Raw genomic sequence first — 15,030 nt, forward strand, 5'->3', positions numbered from 1 at the left:
CCCAACTCCCCTAGTAAACTGACTGGGGGTGGGGGGTTGGGGTTACAATATTAAGTCGTACAATATTAAAACTCAGAGAGCAGAGAAGCATACAATGGCAGTGTAATGAGAATTGTGACATGTGCAAAAAGCAAGGTTATTAATAGAATAAAAATTAAAAAATAAAACTGGCAATACAAATATGAAAACTTCCATCCATCCATTAATTAATTTTCTACTGCTTATCCATTACCGGGTCGCGGGGCAGCAGTCGCCACCCAAATCACACTGCATCGTATCTACCCCCCTGAACCTTCCTGTGGGTGGTGAGTCCACTGGAAGGTACCAACTGCCCTTACCATGATTCAGACTTGCCTAGGAGGTGAATGACCAATGACAGAGACATTGCCTCTGGGCCAAAGCACAACAATATGAATACTTATAATAGCATTATTAGTTTTATTTTTATAATTCAAAAGTGTATTTCTCTTTGTCTTGGTTCTTGGTAAATGGGTTTGTATTGTATTTTAATCTTTCCAAATGTCTAGCAGTACTGTGAAGTGAGACTTGCTGCTTTCTGATCTAAAAATAAATATAATTATTAAACAGAAAGTTTAGTGAGGCAGCTGTGTGTGTCCCCAGATGAAAGGCCAACTCCTTCTTAAACGCTACTTCACCGCCGTTACAACCACCAGCGCTATGGTGGCTCCTGCCAAGAACTCTGAGGCTTCATCAAAATCCAAACACATCTCAGCTCAGCTCAGCTCAGCTCAGATTTCAAAAACAGTAGGAGGACCATGTGAGACATTTTCGGGAAAGGATCAAAAAGTCAAAGTAAAAACAGATTTTCCCTGACTGTTTTGAGATTTTTAATAGACACAACAACAACAACTCTGATCCAAAATCACACACATATGTGTCAAAAAGAGAACTGTGTTTCAGTTGTGGACAACAACAATGGAACACAGTATTACACAACAGACTTTCACCTACAGCCTGAGCTCACATGGACAACACACACACAGGCGAATAGACACAGGCGATGGGCTGTTGTTAACATAGTACTGTACCTGAATAAGATTTTTTTTATCTTAGTTGAAGTAAAGCATTTAATTATCTAAAAGTAAATCCATGACTATAACAAGAATATCAGAGACTAAAGAGAAAAGAGAAGGACAAAAGAGGAAGACATTAATCAAGGAAAAGAGAACAAAAGTCATTGGCAGAAATGCTGTCAGCGGCAGCAGTCCATTAACGTGGCATTAAGTTATGTTCTCATACATTCTTTTCGCAAAAGTCTAACAACAAATGCCAGCTAAAACTAGCAAAGCCCATAGAGCTTTGAATTTTAACAACACTTCCTGTCACATGGTTAAAACAGCTCTTCTTTAATCTTTCTATAAAAAACCACATTGTCAATGAAATCAGTCATGGAGACATTATCTATGTGCTACATTGACATCTAATGGTAACATAATGTAAAAGCAACTGCAACTGTTAAAACACGAAGTTAAGCCACAAAAGCTCGAGATTTAACAAAAACCACAATAGATGAATGAATAAATAAATATTTACATCATTATGTTGTATTTATATATCTGTCTCATTTTACCTCAGGCTTTTTTATTTTTGTCATAAATAATAGTGTTTACTATGTCTGCCATTAATAATGAGTTGTTACCATTCTTCTTTGTTAATGCTGAGCAGAGTAAGTTGATCATCATTGTTAATATCACCATCAGTAGCAGAAGCAGCATTATCGTTATTTTGACTTCATCATCAATGTAAGATTCGTATTCGTCGTCACTTTCACCGTCAACAAATTTGATTAATAAACTTTATCATTATTATCCTCAATGTGTTAATCACTACTGCCATCGTCACCATGATCATAACCATCATCACCATTAACTACATCTGAAGTCTCATCGTTGTCACCATCACAACGAACATGTTACATCGCAGTAATATCAATATCTGCCGCTAAGCGGCAGTAATGCTTAATGATACGTCATATTGGCGTTGGGTGGACAAGGAAGTTCACCAACCCCGAAAAAGGAGTACATCCGCTATGACGCGCTTGTCGCTTTCAGTAAATGGCGGAGAAGAGCAGGGTGGACTGTAAACGCTTCCACGGTTATAATTCTACCTGTCTACTTGTGTGTAAAACATGTGCTGGACTGTGTCGGAAAAGCAGAGTGGTTACAAGATGTTTATTTCTACCCTACAGGTGAGCTCAGGCGCTGCGCCGGAACGACAGTCACAGCTGAAGAGGAGCAGAAAAAATAAACGGTACGGAGGAGTTTAACTGTTAGGCGCAATGTGGTTCATATCGTACAAGACCAATAACACTGTTTGATTAATGCTTTATAATGCGATGATTTCTACATTCATCCTGCAAGTTTTAAATCATCTGTTCGGTTTTAGCATGTACATCGTCTGTGACAAGCAAATTTAGACATTTGTCGAAATAAAATTTGAAATGGAATTTTCCAAATCGGTGTCGTTTAAATGGAAAATTACTGAATACCAGACATAATTGACACCGTTACTTATCAAAATGGATGAATGAACTTCAGTATAAAAAACACTTATTTCTAATCTTTTTTTAATATTGTGATATTTTTTACGTAAACCATAAATATAATAACAATAAATAAATACTCCCATCATACAATATGTCGCCCAATTTTCTAAATAACTACTCGTTAATTCCCTACCACTGCTAACCACCACTGTTAAGTTATAGTGCTACTGTTAAGTTATAGTGCTACTGCTCTAACTACTCTTTTTATGTTGCAACTTAGAGTAAAATTAAGTTTAATTAACTTAAATATTGCCTTTTTAGTCAAAAGTATGGAGAATGAGGACGGAGAAAAGGATGCAGATTCTGAAGTGACAGAGCTGCGTCTGAAGGTCGATTCGCTGAAACAGGAACTTAAAGATTGCAGAGCTGAGTTGGTCAAACTGCAGAAGCAGCTGCAGCAGTCTGAGCGACTTCAGAAGAGCACAGAGAGCTACAATGAAGACCTGCGGAAACAGGTTCGTCTTTGGAAAGACAACAGCTGTGAGGGCTGAGATGGTATAGAGTTCTAAATGATTACTCATTTGTCATTTTCTCTTACATAGTTTCATGTATATCGAATTCTTAAAATAATAAATATCCTTTATTAACACATTGTGTCTTATCAATAGTTTTAAGTCCAGTTTATCGCAGAGAGTAATATTGGTTAACAAACTTGTATTTAAATGTTACATCAACTTATTTTTTCTATTTTGTTTTTCAGGTTGATGAGCTGAGCAATGAAATCCATGAACGCAAAAGGAAAGAAAAAGAAAGAGTCACCACTGAGACTCAGACAGAAGAATGTGTTTGGACAGAAACGGGTGTGTTCCATTTACATATTAATATTTTAATTTAATATTTAAGTCTGTTTATTTATTTATTTTTCTCTGATTGATTCTTGTGACATCTGTAATTATTCAAAACCAAAAAGCAGCAAATTTCCAAATTACCTTTCAGATTACTACAATTATTACTATGGAAGTCACTGCGAGAACACAGAGACAGGAGACACTCAGGAACAACAGACAGTGGCAGAAGAAGACGCAGCACAAATAGCAGTTGATGGAGTCAACGGCAGCCAGGCTGTGGAGGTGTCAACACAAAATGACGCAGTAACTGCAGATGAAGCTGCTCAACCTGACAGCAGTGTCACAGACACAGCAGAGGTCAGGTTATATATACATTTTCAATATAAAAGTTATCTACAGGATAAATTGAGATTATTTATTGATTATTGTTTTTTAACGGAGGTGATCTTTCCGCAGGGTGACGCTGGAACCATAGCTGATATGCTGAGGGCCACAGCCGAGGAGGCAATGACACAGACTGGCTTTGTTTTTGACGAGACTACAGGGATGTACTACGATCACAGCACAGGCTTCTACTACGACTCGGTTCGTCAAATACATTTGTGTTACATTAATTCATTCAAAACAGCTCACATAAATCCTAGGACAGACTAAAAGACTGAATATAAGGCTTATTGACCATAGCAGGATGCAGTCTTAGTAAAACCCTCAGTAATGCTGCTTGGTGTGCTGCACACGCTTGGAGTTTCTCTTAGGTCATTTACAACCATCAGCTGGTCTTACACATGTTTTTATTTCTCCCCTCCCTTAGGTCAGTCAGTTGTACTATGATGCCAACACGGGAATGTACTACTACTTTGATGCCGAAAGTGGTCGGTACCAGTTTCATTCCAGGATTGAGGTTACTGCAGCACAGAGTAACACAGAGCTTTACCAGGATAATTCTGCCACTGAAAAGAAGAGCTGGAAGTTCAAGAAAGGTGTTAAAAAGCCATCAAATCAAGATGATAAGGTGAGAATCAACTTTTATTTTGCCTGACGTTGAACTTTTTTATTGTAATATGGCTGATAGGTGGCTTTTGATTAACTGAAAATCCACCTTGTTGGTCTCAGACTTTAAAGACTTGTAGACTTGAGTGTCAGCTGTATCTATTTTAAACTAGTTCACTGATAGACTATTCCTCTAATTCAGGTGCAAGAGGTGACTAGCTCATTGGCTAAAATGAAGATTTGCTCTTACTGGAATTCTGCTTCCCACAGAGGTACATTTATATCATTACTGCCATTCTGACATTTTGTAAAGTTAAGGTATAGCAATACCTCAATATATATTGCGCAATATAATACATATTACACATACATATATCATACATGCTGTTTAACGAAAAACATCGTTATGGACATCACCCCTGCTTGAGAAAGGCGGTCTGGGCAAGATGTTTATGTTTATTATTATTAGGTTATTAAAGGACAATTGGTATTTGAAGTCTGAGATCACCAACAGTGGACAAAGATTCAAATACTACACTGCAAAGCTGGCTGTCTCGCTCTCAGTCCTCTTCGGGAGAAGCGTTAACCACGCCCCTTTTTATTCTCTGATGCCAGGATATAAAGGAGTTCACGTTAAAACAAGAACAAAGTAAGCGGGCCGAGCTGCAACCAGCTAGTCATACGTCAGATTCGCGTAAAACAAAACGAAGATCTCGCAGCAGGGACAGATATCCACGACGCGAGGAGAGTGGCAGGTCTTCATCCAAGAGGAAGAAGAAGCACAGAGATGGTTCACATGACAGTGAGGAGAGATCAAAAAAGAAGAAGAAAAAAAAATCAAAATCAACAAAGAGGAAGAAGAAGAAAAGTCCGTCTTTGAGTGATGACTCTGATGGTAACAGTGAACCAGAAGAGGGTGAGATTACCGATTCTGACAGAGAGGAGTCCACCGCCTCAACTTCATCACCTTCTGCCTCCCTATGCAGGGAAAGTCCAGAAACAGAGCTGGAGACTGAGATTCAGACAGGTGAGAGGAAGGATGAGCTGAATTTTACGACCTCGTCTGGATACACGTAGTCACTATATGTTCCCTATGTGATTTAATAAAGAGTGTAGCAAGACAGCACAACAACTTAGGTTAGAACTATAAAAAGCAGTGCTCTGTGTGGCATGTCTAAGTGGACATTATTAAGTAAGGCTTTGGGTACACTATGTAATCAGAGCCTGAATAAAGAACTCTTGTGTATAGTTCATGTGCAGTTAATGTTGTTTACAGTTTAATTTCTTAGCCATCAGGTCAATATTACTTGTCTTGATAAATGTGGTCCTGTGTCATGCAGCTTGGCCGCCCTGTGTAAGAGTGACAGTGGTCCGGTCTCCAGTGCTGCAAGTAGGCACTCTGTTCATCATCACAGCTGACTCTCAGGCTACTATTGGCAGGTTAGTGTCTTTTTGTCTCCTGCTCCCATTGTTATTGATTATACTGTAAAAATGTAATTTTTCCAACTCAATGGTCAAATTAGCTTTATACTCAGAACATCAGATGCACATTATGTCTAACTACACTGTCCTTGATGAATAGATGTTTTATTGTTAGGAACTGGGAGTTAGGTGTAAGTGGTTTGAGATCCCCTACAGGTGTAATGTATAAAGATAATGGTTATTCTCACAGCATCCAACAATTTTGTTGCAGAGAGAAAGATATGGATCATGCCATTCGAATACCAGAGATGGGAGTCAGCAAGGTACAAGTCTTGTAAAATGTACACCCTTCAGTAGTTCATATAGAACTGAGTCTGTCAGGTAAAACACCTCACATCTGGTTTCAGTTCCATGCAGAGGTTCATTTTGACCAAGAGCAGCAGAGCTACGTGCTTGTGGACCAGGGCAGTCAGAATGGAACAGTCATCAACGGCAATCGCATTTTACAGGTCAACGTGTTCACACAGCTGGTTGTTTAAAGTGAATGTTGACACTGAAGCTAAATGTAAATATTTCTTTCCACAGCCTAAAGCGATATGTGAGCCTCATGTACTGATGCACGGTGATGAAGTGAAGATGGGAGAGACTGTGCTGTCTTTCCACATCCACTCAGGAACTGATACCTGCGATGGATGTGAGCCTGGTCAGGTGATGGCACACATCAGCAAGTACAAGCAAGAGGAGCAGATGGGTGAGGAACCTCCAGGAGAGAAGGAAACAAAATCAGAGAAAGAAGATTTGTAACACAGCAGTGATTTGTGACTTTTCCTGTCTGTTCCTCAAAGGTCCTGCTCTCACTAAAGAACATAAAGAAGCACTGAGACAGAAGGAACTGAAGCAGATAAAGGCCAAATATGGTCTGCAGGTCAGTGGAATTTGGATCGACAACAATCTCAGGAAAATTGTCCATCATTTATGACAAGGTTTTACTAGACGTGATGGTGTCCACTAAAACACATGATACTGGTCCACTGAAACATAATTGTGGACAATAATGGTTAATCTTATTTCACTTCTTAATAAATATGTATGAGTATGAAATACGTGTTAATTAAACATTGCCACTGAGAAGCCGCTCTAGAAAAACAGAAATTATATAAAAAATGAAGCTACTGGAATTTCCCTAGCCTGCAACTTGTCTTCAGTTTAAATGCCCTCCCTCCCCTCATTATTCATTTGTTGTTAAAATCAATATTTAAAAAAAAGGGGGCCTGGGGATATGTAACTCTGCTGTAATCTTTATATGTTTCTGTTTATAGAGTAATGAGTATGAGGAAAACAAACCTCTGAAGAATCCCAAATACAAAGACCGAGCACAGTCTCGCAGACAGACTGTGGGCAGTGAAGGGGTTTTCCAACGAGATGATGCTCCTGCTTCTGTTCACAAGTAGGTTTGTTGTCTTTGAATAAGAGTTAAAAAATATAAAACCTGTTGCTGACTGTACGTTATTGTTATTTCACATAGGGAGATCAGCGAAGTCAATAAAGGACGAAAGATGCTGGAGAAGATGGGCTGGAAAAAGGGAGAGGGACTTGGCAAAGAAGGAACTGGAATGAAAAACCCAGTAAGATCATTTCAGCAGTTGGAGGTGTCTGAAAGGCACGTCTGCTTTTCCATAGAAAGAAATTCAATATTGATACATTTTTCACTTTCCTTCCTGAACAGATTGAACTAAAGATCAGAAAGTCTCAGTCCGGTCTGGGGGCCAGTGCTGCTCTTTCTGTAGAAGCCATTTCAATGACCAAATCTAAGTCTCAGAAGAACTGGGAAAAGGCCAGAGAAAGATTTGCTGACTCATGTCAGCCTGACACGTTGGCAAACAGAACTCAGAACAATTCCTCTAAGACCTGGGTCAAAGCAGATGAGATGGAAAACACAAACACAGAGACTGACAACCAAACATAACTACAGACGTGCTGCAGGTTCTCACTCAGTTAAATAAAGATGTACAGCAGTGTATGAAGTCTGACCTGGTGTTCTCTTACAATTTTTTTATGAGAAAACAAAGTGGTCATTCCCACCTGGTTCGACCTGAAGTAACATTTTTTACATCCTCAAATTTTTGGTGGTTAAGTCGGATCATCTGGACAGATTAGAGAAATAACACTATGGTTAAAGGCCATGTTTGGAGAAGGAATGGAAATGCTCACAATGAAAGAAACACCATTCCCTGTATGAAACATGGAAGTTTTCTTACTGTAACACTGGCCGTCAGACACTATGGACTGAACTGAGGGCCGGTGTCAGAAGATCATCAAATCAAACTCAGACATTTAATGAAGAAAATGAAAAACTACACCTCACTACTGCAGTTTGTCATTTTTTCTTCAATTTCTTCATGGATCAGGGAGTTTGTTTCTGGCATCCAAGTACGTGTTATGTACGTTGTTTGTAAGGTTCCTAATTAAAAATATTTTGCAGTAATACTGTGTCAAGAATCCTTTGCTCCTTATAAAAGCACTTAGGAAAAACACATTGATAACATTGTATGCAATTTTTTTTAGATTAACATCAAGCTGAATATAATTTAGCATAAGGTACGCTGTGTGACTTAATCAGACAGATACAATTTTCATGAAAACAAAAACCATATTTCTCACAATATATTTGAATAATAGGTATAAATAATTAATTTATAATTATTGTAAGTATAAGTTGTTTCTCCAAAAAAACTACTGTTAATATAAAAACCACATAAGCTGAAAACAGTGAAGTATATATACAGTATATATACACACACACACATATATATATATATATCACTGTTTGTGACTGTAATTATACCAAACGCATAAAGTAAATTCACAGCCAGCTGCCCACATTTCCCATATCAGAATTAGCTGAAGTTTGCAAAAGAAATGCACATTTTGAAACTGCTCGAGTATCAGTTTCAAAATGTGCAAAACTCTATTTGTTGTGTAATAACAATATTTCTATGAAAGTGTGCATTAAAGTAGTTGTTGTCTTTTTACAACCTCATCAGTGGGACGTTTCCAGACTAAAAGATGAGGTCACTGACGGAGTAATGTAAAAGCTTTCCACTCTAATCACGTCTTTAAAAAGTACTGACAGCAGATCAGCTGCTGCGCCTCCTAGAGCAAAGAGTACCAAGATCACCTCAGGCAAATATTGACACAGTCAAGCTGTATGTCACACAATGAGATCATACTGTGAAAACGCAAGGCAGAATGTGTTCAAGCAACTGTTTCAAATGATCACAATTTACAGCCTCATTTTTAAACCAATATGACTTCACAAAAACAAAATTATATATATATACTGTGTATATATACACATGCACACACATATTTGGCAAATGCTTACATAAGAACGTTAAGATTTATGTAACGCAATGTTATTGCACCAACACACTCAACTCATGAAGCATTTCATTAAAACTGTGTTAATAGCAGCCCCTGCAGGGGAGAGGGAGAGGAAGGGAGGTTGTGTTTGTAAACAACAGCATAGATTGTTGAATATTTGCAAAGTGTCCACATAAACCTTTCAGGGCATCTCTAACATTTTTTATTTTTCTAGTGCAGCTCTTCTTACTGTGGCATCATCTACCAGTAACCAAACACTGGATTAGTTAAATGGCTCTGTGAATATTTGCATACATTTGCCAAGGGAACAGTTGAACAGAGGCCAGTCTCACACCAAGTGGAGAAAGAATGAAAACACACTGGACTTAGGTTTCACTGACTGGATATGGCAAAGTTTAGGGTCCAATTAGTCTGGACCAGATCAATGTTTAGCTTTTGCACTAAAATCACAAGACATGTTAGAAAATGCACTCACACAGCACTGCTGGTGCGACTCCTGGTGCTGGCTTTTCTGTTGCCCTTCTTCTGACTTATAGTTCCACCCATATTTATCTCCCTTCTTCTTCAGTCCACTGACAAGTTCCTCCAAAGGTACATGTGTATTTCCCCTCAGCCGGGCGTCATGCTCCTTCTGTGGTAGTTCAACTAGTACGCTCTGCTGTCAGATTTCCTCTTCTCTATCAACAGGTAGGTACCTCCCTGCTCATGTCTCCTCCCTCAAACGTCTGCTAGCAAACATTGAACAGCTGATACTGGACTGTAATAAAATAGGCAGGGACCAGCGTTTGTGCACTGTTCTATTGAGTATAAAGTCTTGGCCATAAAAAGATGTTGTGAGTCATGAGATAAAGCTGTATTAGTGTGAGCTAAGAGCTTTGCAGATATCTGACTTGACCGGTTCTTAAAACCCTCAGAGCAATTATAAGAACACTGTGCCACTGTTCTCTAAAAATGTGTTAATAGTGGGGTTTTCTTTCTTTCCAAAGGTACAGTATATGTAATTGATTCTGCACTGCTGCAGGACAGAGTCAGCTGATACAGACACCTACAGGTCAAAAGACGTAATATAACAACATGTCATGTCAAATGGCTTAGAATGTTTTCTAGTTTTTTTCTTGTCTGGTCATGTCGAAGACATTGATTAAAATTAACCAAATAGGAACTAATAGGAATAACTAATTGGAAACTAAGAAATTAAATTAAGTTTATCAGTATTTTTCATTCATTGAGACAATGTGCTTCTCCCTGAGGTGTCGTTTCTCAGAATGTTCCACCAACAAGTGGGGACAAGTTTTTACTTACGGCTTAAGATCAGTTCTGGGACACAGTCTCTCGACATATCTGCAGTTGAGTAATTTCCTTTGACCTCAATTTAACGAGCTGAAGACAAAGAAATGTTTTTAAATTTGAGATAAAAATATACTTAAATACTCTCAGTACATGTACTCTTTTATGATGCCTTGTTTTCAACCCACTGGGGTTTTGATCTGAGACACAGGTCAAAGGTCATCACCTCTCTCATACCACACATATGTGAACCTTGAAACCAGACGTGAAAAAATGTTTGCTGCATCAGTAGATGTCAATGTAGACGTTTCCAATCATTTGGTCATATCTGCATATGTGTACAAAAATATTATAGTACTATACCTGTCCACCATGTTAACAGCAATTACAAAGTAATTTATGTAGCTCTGCTGCTCCTTTTTCTTCATATATCTGCAGGGTGACATATGATAGTGACTTATAAACCTAACCCTGTATGTTTTGGCCAGTGGAGTAGAAAACACACACAAAAACGCAGACTATATACTGTATAAAACTCTTTGATTTAGTTGTTTGATTTGAAAAGTAATAAAATATTTTTTTCATTTGCCTGGTACTGAGTCAAATATGACCTCAGCTATAAAAAGTGAACTCTCGCCCAGGCCTGTGTTTAGTTTGTGTGCAACCACGTATTATAACAGTGGTGGCAGCATCATTATCCATAGTTTCCGTACATGATGCAAGACCTCATTCACCTATTATGGTCTATTATGGTCGAAGGCTGAGTTTCTGCTCTGCTACAGACCACAGGCAGAGGAGCCTGTAATTTTGGACAATGTACCTCAGACGTACAGTTTAGTCGGGAGGACATCACTGTTAAAAGACCGAGCGTTGTCTGATGTAGTTAACTGCTCAAAGCTGAACACAGCTTGTTTGATTTTGAAACAGTGTTTTTATGATTCTTTCAAACTACAGCACAAAAACAGTTATTTTTCTTAGTAATAAAAAATAGTTAGGTAAAAAGGAATATGAATGATTTCTAAAGAAACCCTCATGAAATTGACTGTAAAACTGAGTCCTTCATTGACTTTAAGCAGGGGTTAAAGGTCAAGTGATTGTTATTACCTGCTTTACACAAAGCTCCAGCTTCAAATCTGCGGAGTCTAAAGACCAGCACTTATGCAGAAAGACACCAAAAAGAATGCAGCTCCATGTACACAATAGTCTGACGTCAAAGTACAGACTGTACAGACTGTACTACTAAAACAACCATTTTTAAGAATAGCATCAACTGCAATACTGTTGTTTATGATAATTGTGCTGTTGACGTTCAACTGCAGCAAAAAACAAAACAAATTAGACTTACAGTACAGTCACTTCAAAGATCTCTATCCAGAGAGAACCCAACTTCACATGAGAACACAGCGGACCTCAAAGAATGACCTTGTTTATCTGCTTCATCCACTGCTATAACTTAATGCTGTTCACGAAGAACATTGAAATAAAATAAAGGGTTTCCTTCAGCCTTACCTCACATTGATTATATTGATTAAATACCTTCTTCTGCCTGCCCACTGAAATAAATAATGGGAAGTCTGATCTTGATTAACACACATTGATACGAGTACACACACTTCCTTCTCAGTCGTCGCTTGCCTCAGCCACATATTAGCAACTAAATACAACCTAAGAAGAAACCAGAACAGGATTCTCAGGCTGTAAACACAACATTTTACTATTTTTAAAACTCATCTCCTAAAATAGTTCAACATATAAATGAAAAGAGAGTCCAGGAAGTGGACAATTAACTGCCTCCAAGTAGTTCAAAGGTCACAGATCCGACTGGATCTTTTTGGGCTGAAAGGAAGTTGTTCTCATTCCCTCTACATTCCAAGGGGAACATGTTCTGAATGTTTTGTATTAAACCCCTTTGTTAAAGAAGGGGGAGACAGGGGAGTGGTTGATTTTTACTTCTCACAACAATATTATCTACAAAGGACTGTTTGTTTGGGTGGATTTTCCCATGCCTGGCTGAACGGCACGACATTCCGTCAGGCAGGGAAAATATTCTTCACGTGTCACACTAAATAGAAATTCCACTGAAACTTGGTCCTGGTGGAGTGACTCAGTCAAAGTCACTGATGAATGTCTTCCACCCATGACTTTTCCTGCTCAGGGTTCCGAGCCTCTGGGTGTGTCTCCCTCTGACCTCATCTTCCTAGAAAATCCTAGGAATAGCGCCGACAGCCCACTCGCCCACATGATGTAGTCTCTGTGCGACATGTCCACAATAACATGGGTCCTAGTTTTTTTTTTTTAGGAGAAGATATCTCATTTGGATTGTTACACCGACAGCAATGACAGCATCGCTGACGGCTCCTGAGCCTGTTCATTCATCCAGACCGTGCGTGTGTAAGGACATCCTGTTTGTACAGCCTGCTGTGGAACTTATGGGTCATTGTCAAGCTTCACAATCTGTTCAACGACCAAATGTATTACTTTTCTCTAAGTCAAAATATCCCAAAGAAGTCTGGACTGGATCTGAGATACTGGACCGGATATTGAATACTTTGACTTTTGAATTAAAACCTCACTGAACATAACAGTTTCAGAGACAAACATCACTGTTCTAACGCCACAATGATCTGGTTGCCTGATACAGGAGAGGACAATAGCTCCTGCACAGTAGGCAAAAGTTTTCAACACCAGACTCAGCGCATGCATAGGGTCAGCTGACATCCTGTCAGAGAGTCAGCAAATCAATACTTAACACTTCACACAATGAAGCAGAGAAGACCTACAGTGCAGTCTAGTCTAAAGTGTCAGTAACTATGTGTTTGACTAGCAGACACTTGAGTGGTAATCATACCTTGTCTTGTCCGAGGACGGAGGAAGGTGTGACTGCTCTGCTCTGACGTCCTTGTCCTTCACAGCAGATGGAAAAGTCCTCAGTCAGTGACGCGGGTCCTGAATGGAGCCAGTGTTGGACTGATGGTCGGACTCACGGTCTGTGAGTGAAGAGTGAAGTTTGTTCCCTCTGTACAGTGGAGTTCAGCCCATGTGGCTGGATGGGAAAAGGGAAATGAGCTGTGTGGGCAGAGAGCCAGGAGCAGAGTGGGTTTTAAAGACACAGCAGTTTCAGTCACTCATTTCTGTTGTTTATTTTAACTTGAAGTAGTCTGTGTTTTTGGGAATAGTGTATTTTTGTTACACTATTCCCAAAAACACAAACCAAGGGTTAAAAAAAACAACTTAACAAACACAAGAATGGTGAGACAATGGTAGGGAAATACACAATAAAAAATTAACTTTACAGATAATGTAAATGAGCATCTTTTTTTTTTTTTTTTTTTTTTTTTAGGTTTCATCATAAAATCGAACAGTCAACAATGGAAAGAACTGAAATGAGCTTTCTGCAATAATTGTAAAACTGTTTAAGATGTTATCATTAATCATTCAATTAAAACTATGTTATGTATTTTTTTATTTATTTAAGCACCACTCTGCCACGTCATATCCCACACGATATACAGTAAGCTACATACTAATAGCAGAAAACACTTAAATACTCAAAATCAAAGATCCGATGATTATTTTAGTTTTTATTGGATAATTAGGTTGTATGTACATGCAATATCTGAAGTTTGTAGTAGTCTGAAGTGTTTCTGTACCTTTGTTAACATCTTTGTTAATAACTATAGAGTGTACGTCAAAAAGTTAGCCTTACCATGTCAATGGCACTAGACATCCATGTCTGGTCTGTCGTCGCCCTCTAGTGTTTCAATCGAAAGATGCAACAGGAACCTCTAAAGAAATTTAACACAATGAAAAACTGCAACAACAAAATTAAGAAAAATATTCCCCGTAATCAAATTTTGTTGCCTTTACCAACTGACCCTGGTCCGAACTTATTTTTTCTCAACATTGTTACACATTGTTATTGTTATTAATAATAACTAAACTTATTTTTGACTTGTAATAAGTTAATTCTAAACCTATATTTTGGTTTTTACCTTATCTTAGCTTTAGTTTTTAGCTTAGAATTGTGTTAAATGTTTTTAAGTCAAGTTGAAGTCAAAAGATGACTAAATTAGGTCATTTAAGACTCATTTATAAAAGTAAATTGAAATTCTTAATTTAGAGTCAGTTCTGACTTAAATTTCAGAATTAATAAAATTAAGTCATTGCTCTAAAAAGTTAAGATAAGTTATTTAATAAAATAAGTCTTTTTTACACACACACAAACACAGCTCTTATTGAACTTAAGTCCATTTGTAAGCTGGGCTGATTATAAAAATGTCCTTCCATGTTCTGAAGTATAATACTGCGATAAGGTGTCACTTTATCACCATATAGTACTAGCGGGAAATGATGACCTCACCTCATGGACCCCAGGGATAGGAAATCTGATCACTATAATGACATTGTAGTATTGACTCATCAGCACATACAACACAACAGTGAGCATTGTTGGCTGGAGGCTGTGCAGCTGTCATGGCCACCAGGCTCAGTCAAAACATAACTGACACTGAAGAGCTGCAGTTTCTGTCTTAACCTGAGGTGACATCACCGGTGTTGTCTTCATCACTGATTTGTCATTGACCAGGACAGTGG

General features: G+C 38.4%; 2 protein-coding genes across 3 annotated transcripts in view; one reads left to right on the forward strand and one right to left on the reverse strand.

The window, feature by feature from the left end:
* LOC103386254 (transforming acidic coiled-coil-containing protein 1-like) overlaps positions 1 to 9,860 on the reverse strand; it is a 23,093-nt gene extending 13,233 nt beyond the window's left edge. Inside the window, 1 exon segment of the mRNA XM_025059813.1 lies at positions 9,626 to 9,860. Within this exon segment, the coding sequence (XP_024915581.1) occupies positions 9,626 to 9,696 (71 nt within the window). The 5' untranslated portion in view covers positions 9,697 to 9,860.
* aggf1 (angiogenic factor with G patch and FHA domains 1) lies at positions 1,993 to 8,251 on the forward strand. Of its 2 annotated transcripts, none has more exons than XM_025059814.1 (16): positions 1,993 to 2,115; positions 2,210 to 2,271; positions 2,828 to 3,021; positions 3,267 to 3,366; positions 3,503 to 3,711; positions 3,811 to 3,939; positions 4,166 to 4,366; positions 4,547 to 4,616; positions 5,685 to 5,784; positions 6,038 to 6,089; positions 6,174 to 6,275; positions 6,352 to 6,517; positions 6,612 to 6,691; positions 7,086 to 7,213; positions 7,292 to 7,391; positions 7,493 to 8,251. In XM_025059814.1, exons 3-16 carry the CDS (start codon positions 2,836 to 2,838, stop codon positions 7,730 to 7,732), a joined length of 1,863 nt encoding a protein of 620 aa, XP_024915582.1. In that variant the 5' UTR covers positions 1,993 to 2,115; positions 2,210 to 2,271; positions 2,828 to 2,835; the 3' UTR covers positions 7,733 to 8,251. The 2 variants fall into 2 exon arrangements, with proteins under 2 accessions (XP_024915582.1, XP_008318644.1); XM_008320422.3 differs by lacking the exon at positions 4,547 to 4,616 and adding an exon at positions 4,960 to 5,371.
* Positions 9,861 to 15,030: the final 5,170 nt, after the last annotated feature.

Source organism: Cynoglossus semilaevis, chromosome 11 (genome assembly GCF_000523025.1).
Source record: "Cynoglossus semilaevis isolate Cse_v1.0 chromosome 11, Cse_v1.0, whole genome shotgun sequence".
Classification (NCBI taxonomy): Eukaryota; Metazoa; Chordata; class Actinopteri; order Pleuronectiformes; family Cynoglossidae; genus Cynoglossus; species Cynoglossus semilaevis.

Bases quoted from the DNA above. Each gene is read 5' to 3' on its own strand.
- aggf1 (XM_008320422.3), top strand. From the start codon at position 2,836: ATGGAGAATGAGGACGGAGAAAAGGATGCAGATTCTGAAGTGACAGAG. The intron at 4,367-4,959 runs GTGAGAATCAAC...CTCTGATGCCAG, and splicing joins CATCAAATCAAGATGATAAG to GATATAAAGGAGTTCACGTT. The intron at 6,518-6,611 runs GTGAGGAACCTC...TGTTCCTCAAAG, and splicing joins CAAGCAAGAGGAGCAGATGG to GTCCTGCTCTCACTAAAGAA.